Below are 8558 nucleotides of genomic sequence, written 5' to 3'. Positions count from 1 at the left end.
TTGCATGTAGGGATATTTGCTTGTTTTGTTCCTAAATAGTATTCCATTGTATGAATGTACCACAATTTATTCATTCAACTGTTGATATATATTTAGATTGTTTCTAGTTTGTGACTATTTCCAATAATGCCACTGTGAACATCCTTATCACGTCTTTTGAAAAACAAGTTTATGTATCTCTGTTGGATATATACTTGTGTGGTAAGCAGAATTCTAAGGTGATCTCCAATGACTCTTGTCTTGGTATAATCTCTTTCCATTGGGTGTAGGTGGAACCTGTAAATATGAGATCTTACTTTTATGATTATGTTATTTCATATGGCAAAAAGGATTTTGCAGATATAATTAAGGTCACAAATCAGTTGCCCTTAAAGTAGGTAAGGCAGACCTAATCAGGTGAGCACTTACAAGAGCCCAGACGTTTGCTGAGAGATTCGAAGCATGAGAGAGCATTTGGAGGGGGCCACATGACAAGGAACTGCAGGAGTCCTGTAGGTGATGAGTTGCTGCCCCTTGTTGACAGCCAGCAAAAGAATGGAGGGGCCTCAGTACTACAGCTACAGGGCAAAAAAAAAAAAAAAAAACAACTACAGCTACAGGGCACTGGACTCAGCTGGCAACATAGATGGGTCTGCAAGGGCTTCTTCCCCAGAGATCCAGAAAGGAACACAGGAAGTCCAAGAGCATCTCACCCTGTGAGACCTTGAGCAGGGAAACCAGTCACACGGTGCACAGACCTCTGACCTACACAACTGTGAGCTAATAAATGAGTGTTGGTGTAAGCTGCTAAGACTGTAGCAATGTGTTTCACGCCAGTAGAAGCCACTAGAGATTTCCATACCTGGATGTGAGGTGTAGTCACTGTAAACACCGTAAAATGTGGATGTGGCCTTGGAACTGGATAGTAAGCAAAGGCTGGAAGAATTTTGAGATGCATGGACAGGGAAAGCCTAAATTGTCTTGGACAGACTGGTAGTAGATGTCAGCTGGATATCCAAACTGCTTTGGAACTCCTAACTCTTTTCTGCCTTCTATTTTCTCCCATATAAAACAGAATGTTTGTAGATGTTATCCTGTGCCCGTCCCATCATTGTATGTGGTGGTGTTGGGGAAAATAGCTTGTCACTTTAGTGCTGATGGTCCACAGTTGAAGAGGGATTTTGCCCTAGGAGTTTTACTGGATAGGATCATACCCAGGAATCTCATCCGTTCATGATTCAGATGATGAAATAGAGATGAGCTTTTGGAATTAAGCTGATGCTATAATACAAAGAAATTTGGAGACTGTGGGGTGGATTGAATGTATTTTGTATGTGGGAAAGACTGGATCACTGAGGGCCAGAGGGCAATGTATTTTGTATGTGGGAAAGACTGAATCACTGCTGAGGCAGGCAGAATTCTAGGATGACCTCTAATGACCTCTGATCTTATGTGAACTTCTCTTGAGTATAAGAATGGTCTGTGAATATGATGAGATACCACTCCTGTGATTATGTTACACAATATGGGGAAAGAGAATTTGCAGATGAATTATGCTCCCAAATCAGTGAACCTCAAAATACAGCGGTTGACCTGTGTGGGCCAGACCTAAGTAAGTGAGCCCTTAAGATGCCCTGAGCCCTTCCTGGGAGATTGAAAGTGTGAGAAGGAATATGTAGAGCTCTATGTGGCAAGAAACTGCATGAGGCCTCTAGAAGCTAAAAATGGAACTGAATTCTGCCAATTACCTGAATGAGTTTGGAAATGTATTCCTCCTCAGTCTCCAGACAGAAACACACACTCACTGACCAATAGCACAGGCTGATTTGACTCTGTGAGACTTGAACAGAGTACTTGTAAACCTATGGAACTGGGAGCCTAAATAAATGGCCATTGTTTAAAGCTATTAAATTTGTGGTGATTTGTTACTCAGGGATAGAAAAGTAATATAGATGGAATTTCTGGGTTATAGAAAATGCATAAATTCAGCTTTAATAGGTACTCCCAGTTTTCCAAGGGTACAAATTTACACTCCTACCGGCAGTTAGAGTTTCAGTTCCTCTATACCCTCCCCAGCTCCTCATATTGATAGTCTTTCTAGCTATTCTGGTAGATGTTTGCCAGTGTCTTCTTGTGATTTTAATTGCATGTCTTTGATGACTTATTTTGGGCAGTCTTTGTTATTTGTCAGTTTAATATCCTATTTTGTGAAGTACCTGTTGAAATATTGTGCCTGTGTTTAACTGCATTTACTTTTATTCTTTATTCTGTACATAAAATGTTTTCTGAATGTGTGCATGCATACATGTTTATTTGTAGCTAATGTTTTCCTTTACCATTAGTGGTTCTTGTGTTTTAGATATAATTTACCCCAAGGTCATCAAGATATGCTTGTATATTATTTTTCTAGAAGCTTTATCTTCTGGAACTCATTTTTGTGTATGGCATAAGTTAGGAGCCAAAGTTATTTTTTCTATACGGCTGGATATCCAATTTGTCTGGTTCCACTTACTTAAATGATTATCTTTCTCCCTGAGCACTGCATTGGTATCTTTGTTGTGAATGAGGTGATCATATGTGTGTGTCTGTTTGTGGACTCTTTTATTGTCTAATTGGTCTATTTATCTATCTTTATCTAAACATATATATCTTTATCTATTCCTGCATAACAAAATATTATTGTACACAAATCATACTATCTTAATGATTATGGCTTTTCTGACTGTGAAAATTCTTCAAATTTCTTCTTCTGGATGGCTTTGGCTATTCTTAGATCTTTGATATCCATACATATTTTAGAATCAGTTTGCTGATTTACATTTTCAAACAATCTGTTGAGATTTTGATTTGCATTGCATTGAATACATAGACTATTTGGATGAGAATTTTCTCTGATTTAATTTTCATAATATTCTAATCTACAAACATGACATATCTCTGATTAATGTAGGGCTTCTTTATTTAAGAAATGTCATGTTGATTTCTGGACAAAGGTCTTATGAATTTTTTATTAGATTTGTTCCTAGTTATTTGATATTTTCTGATGCTATAGGAAATGGAAATTTTAAAATTTTCTCTTTATAATTTTTACTGCTAATATGTGGAAATACAATTCCATTGTGTAATACTGACCTTATGTCCAGTGAGTATACCAAATTCATTTATTCTAACATTTGATATATATTCTTCAATTTTTAATGTAAAAAACATGTTGTGTCTTTTATTTTTTGAAGAGCTGAGAAACCTTTCCCCCAAAACCCTAAAATACAAGCATCCATATCTTATTGACTGCAACTGGGAAATGCCTATTCCCAAACCGGTCACCGGAATGGTAGTGAAATTACTACGACCTGGTTAGTCCACACTACTATTTATATATCAGCTACACTGTGTTATAAATCAGTTTTTCTTTATTTTAACCACATATGTAAATATTTAGACATTAATGATTTTATTATAAGTTTGAACATCTCTGTTGGATTGATAATTGTGGAATGTTCCTCCATCTAAATGAGCTGAAATTACAGATCTTAAATTTTATAAATTCTTAGCAATCAGGCCAGGCATGGTGGCCCAAGCCTGTAATCCCAGCACTTTGGGAGGCCGAGGCGGACAGATCACTTGCGCTCAGGCGTTCAAGATCAGCCTGGCCAACATGGTGAAACTCCATCTTTACCAAAAATACAAAAATTTAGCTGGGCATGGTCACACACGCCTGTAATCCCAACTACTCAAGTGGCTGAGGCAGGAGAGTCACTTGAGAGGCGGAGGCTGCAGTAAGCCAAGCCCACACCACTGCACTCCAGCCTAGACTTGGTCCCTTTAAAAAAAAAAAAAAAAAAATTACACCTGTAATCTCAGCACTGGCAGAGGCAGGTGATCACTTGAGGTCAGGAGTTCCAGATAAGCCTGGCCAACATGGTGAAACTCTGTCTCTACTAAAAAAAAAACACACAAAAAACTAGCCGGGCGAGGTGGCTGGCGCCTGTAGTCCCAGGCAGGAGAATGGCGTAAACCCGGGAGGCGGAGCTTGCAGTGAGCTGAGATCCGGCCACTGCACTCCAGCCTGGGCGACAGAGACTCCGTCTCAAAAAAAAAAAAAAAATTACAAAATTTAGCTGGGTATGGTGGCACACACCTGTAATCCCAGCTACTCGGGGGACTGAGGCAGGAGAATCACTTGAACCCAGGAGGCGGAGGTTGCAGTGAGCTGAGATGGCACCACTGCACTCCAGCCTGGGCAACACAGCGAGACTGTCTCAAAAAACAAACAAACAGTAAATTATTAAGCAATGAGTAGTATGCTTAATATGTGAAAGATATTTGTGGCTTATTCAGGAATAATGAACTTTTTAAATGGCTTAGTTTATTTCAAAAATATACTGTTGATTATAAAATACAAAAATATCAGAATATTTAATATGTACATAGACTTTAAAAAATAGTTATCAATCACTGGTAAAATTGCTTATGATTCAAATTATCTTAAACTTTTTTAAATTATCTAAATTCCATACTGCAAGGTTTGCCGGACTTCGCACAACTGGCATTTTGGACCAGGTAATTCTATGTTGTTGGAGGCTCTCCTGTGCATTGAAGGAGTTGAGCAGCAAACTTGATGCCTATACACTAAACGCTGGTAGAACTCCTCCTCCCCAATTATGGCACTCTTCAGACATTTTAAAATTTCCCCTGTGGGGCAAAATGCCCCTAGCTGAGAACAACAACTGTACTATGGTGAACAAAATTTTAATAACTAGGTAGATATAAAAATAAACATATAAATATAGATCAGTAGATACAAAAAATTAGCCGGACCTGGTGGTGTGCGCCTGTAGTCCCAGCTACTTGGGAGGCTGAGGCAGGAGAATGGCCTGAACCCGGGAGGTGGAGCTTGCAGTGAGCCGAGATCGCGCCACTGCACTCCAGCCTGGGCCAGAGAGCGAGACTCCGTCTCAAAAAAAAAAAAAAAACTTTCAAAAACATCCTGTAACATCCTATATAAGTTTATTCTATAGGCATCTAGCATTCTCCTGGAAATTGAGGTGGTTTCAGATTTTTAAAAATAATTGATACTATAATAATCACCTTTGAGCATATAACACTGTGAAGATATATGAGTAATTTTTTTTAGAATTCATGCCTGGAGAGGAATTATGCATTTCATATAAGACTTTTTATATGTATCATCATATCATCAAATTTTCATCTTGGAAGGTGCTATGAATTTATAATTTTATCCAGTAGTATATATGAGAGCTTGTTTTCTTACAATAGCTTAAAACCTGATTGAACATAATTCTTTTCAGAAATACAGTAGCTATATTTGCTTAGTACAAGAGTGATATATGCTCACTGAAACCATTCAGAAGATGAAGTATGAAAAGAATGAAAAACCACCCTTTCAGATTTTTTTAATGAGCACATAGATACATACATACTTTTAAATGGAACAGAGGCAAAGAGAAAGGAGAGGATATTGAAGGCAACAATGGAGTTAAAAAGAGGGGCTTCTTTAAAGTTTGAGATCTTTGAGGATAGCAAAACAATAAGTAGAAGACATATGTATTACTTTAAAGAGAGCAACGATAGATAGGAGCATTTTAATTATTACTAAGTCAGGGACCATGACTAAGGCCCACGGAGATTCAAGAAAGGAGGAAAACTCGCAGAGAATAGATTGAAATGACTCCCAAGAGGAAAAGTGGATCCATAAAACTGGTAAAAGTTGACCTACAGAACAAAGAGAATAGCTATAAGTGGGGTTATACCCCAAAATTTCAACTATACAGGGAATAGTAGTTGACATGGTCATAACAGAATCACTGATTCCCACCATCTTCCTGATCTTTTCAACTGAGCAAGTTTTCCCTGTTTCGGTAAGTGGCACCACCATCCATAAAAATATAGGATTCATCATTTACTGCTGTTCTTCCCTCATGATCTCACAGCCATTCAAGTTTCCAGCTGAAGTCCCAGACATCAAGGAACACAGACAATCCATCCCTACTATGTACCGTCTGAATTCTAGCTCTACAAAATCCATGGAAATGTTAAAATGGATGTTGTTTCATGACACTAAGTTGTGGAATAATGATGAGCAGACACATTCTGTTCATTTTTCTTCTTCATTTATGTCCATCCTGTATTTTATCAATATTTTGTTTTCCACATTCCATTCTTATTGAATTCCTGTTCCATCCTTCATAAACCATATTCTGTATTTCATTCTAAATTTCATTCTATTCCGGTATTTAAAAATCTATACTGCATATTTCATAGTCCATTTATTTCAGGCCATTGCACATTTTGTTCCATTCTATATTCCTTCCAATTTTGATTTCCTTTTATTTTCTTTAATATTTTATTTCATACTGTATTGCACTCATTCCTTTTCTCATATATTTTTCTTTTATTCCATATGACATTAGATATTTGTTTCCATTTTCTGTTCCATTTCGTTTTCCCATTAAATTCCATTAAATTTCTAATATTCCATTCCACATCCTGTTCAAACCCATATTCTACTCCCCATTTTATTCAACTTTCCATTGCACTCTCCATTTCATCCCATCCTGCATACCATTTCAAATTCATTTTCCATACTATATTATTTAACACTCCAAATAGCATTCCATTCTATTTTTGAGTTGCATTTCAGCCCAATTGTTCACCAATTCCATTAAATATCCAATTTTATTCTGCTCAAAATATTATAACAGCGACATTCAGGAGACTAGTTTGTCAATATTTTTAATCAAAGAATTACAAATGTGGCTGGGCACAGTGGCTCACGCCTGTAATCCCAGCACTTTCGGAGGCCGAGGCGGGTGGATCACCTGAGGTCAGGAGTTTCAGACCAGCCTGGCCGACATGGTGAAACCCTGCCTCTACTAAAAATACAAAAAATTAGCTGGGCATGGTGGCATGCACCTGTAGTCCCAGCTATTCAGGAGGCTGAGGCAGGAGAATCACTTGAACCTGGAAGGCAAAAGTTGCAGTGGGCTGAGATCATGCCACTGCACTGAAGCCTGGGAGACAGAGCCAGACCCCACTTCAAAAATAAATTAATTAATTAAAAGAATTACAAATGTTCATAGACTTGTACCAAGAATTTTCTCTTCTGGGAATTTATCCACAATGACACATTTAAGGATATGAACAATTTTTAATGAGAAGGATGTGCCTCACAATGATGTAAAATGTTGGAAACAGCATAAATGGTGGCCAATATGGGAATGTTTGAAAATGTAAGCTGCTTCTATAAATGGAGTATTTTGTAATTTAAAGTGGCCTTGTAGAAATTTGTTTACTGACATAGAAAGTGTGCTTTTTGGAACCCAAAGCAGGTTACAACGCAGTATCTATGGAGAAACTATTCCATTTCATAAAATAAAAAAGTTTAAAAACTATTAAATATGTATGAATGGCCTTTCTATCAATGTCTAAGTAAAAATTTCCAGCACTTGCCCATGGGCGTGTGAGGATTTAGGTGTAGTTTCCTTACATTTGCTTTTCTGTTTTGAGTACTGAACATGACACCTTTTGTAATAAATAATGACTAAAAATGAGTGGCCAAATATTAAACTTCAAGTCTGTACATTACAGCATATTTATATTAATAGGAGCTAGAGACCATGCTAAATAAATTAATATATGTTCATCAGCGGATTACTACGCAGCCCATACAAATATTTAAGGACGGTGTCACCCTTAAGCAATCCCAAACTGTGCCTTGGGGGAAAAGGCAGGGAGAAGCATCTGACTGGAAAGTTTTCAATCCCCCTCTGGTGTGTGGGACCTGAGGGAAGCAGCAGTGCTGAATGAACATCCAGAGCCAAGACGGTGCAGGCTCCATCCCTCTTCTCACCTTCAGGCCTCTGTACAACCCTAAAACCCACCAGACCCCACATGGGGTCATCTAGATGCCTGGAGGAGTTCCAGGGTGGTCCCCTCGGGCATCGTGCCTGGGTTCATTTTCCTGACCGGGTGCAAGGAGGGACACCTGGCTAGGAGATATAATCTGCCGGCCAGTGTGGCATTTCTTTCAAATGACCACTTAAGCCTCAGCCACGATTTGGGGTGACTCAAATCGTTCACGTAGAACACACACACGTGTCTTAGGGGTGGACATACACAAACATGTGTCTTAGGGGCCCTGTGTGAGGAGAGGAGATTCACACTACTGACCCACCGGCCAGGGTTGACCCCAGAGGGCTGGAGCACACGCTGCCGGTTTACCACAGGCGTCTGGCTCTGGGTTGCACGGTTCCGGATTGGACGGCTCCCGGGAAGAGAGGAGTCATCTGACATCCAGCTCGCCAATCAGAGTCGAGGACTGGCCGAGCTCCGCCCACCTTCTTGCTCTACGAGCTCGCGCTCTCCTCAGGCAGCAGTAGCAGCTGCGCTCCTAGCTCTCAGAGGGAGACTCTGGCGTTATGGCGACCCAGTCAGACATGGAGAAGGAGCAGAAGCACCAGCAGGACAAGGTGCAGGGAGGGTTTAACAACAAAGCCGCCCTTGCCTCCGGGGATGCCTGCGGGACCGAGAATCAAGATCCTGCTGCTTCCGTCCCCACA

The 8558-nt window shown here is 39.5% G+C and overlaps 1 protein-coding gene across 1 annotated transcript in view; it reads left to right on the top strand.

The window, feature by feature from the left end:
- The first annotated feature begins 8417 nt into the window (after positions 1-8417).
- EZHIP (EZH inhibitory protein) overlaps positions 8418-8558 on the top strand; it is a 1949-nt gene continuing 1808 nt past the window's right edge. Inside the window, exon 1 of the mRNA XM_031936648.1 lies at positions 8418-8557. Coding sequence (XP_031792508.1) covers positions 8418-8557 — 140 coding nt within the window. The remainder of the gene's footprint in view (position 8558) is intronic.

Source organism: Piliocolobus tephrosceles, chromosome 12, assembly GCF_002776525.5.
Source record: "Piliocolobus tephrosceles isolate RC106 chromosome 12, ASM277652v3, whole genome shotgun sequence".
NCBI lineage: Eukaryota > Metazoa > Chordata > Mammalia > Primates > Cercopithecidae > Piliocolobus > Piliocolobus tephrosceles.
Note: the sequence above shows the minus strand (reverse complement) of the source record. Positions and strands in the feature narration are given on the sequence as shown.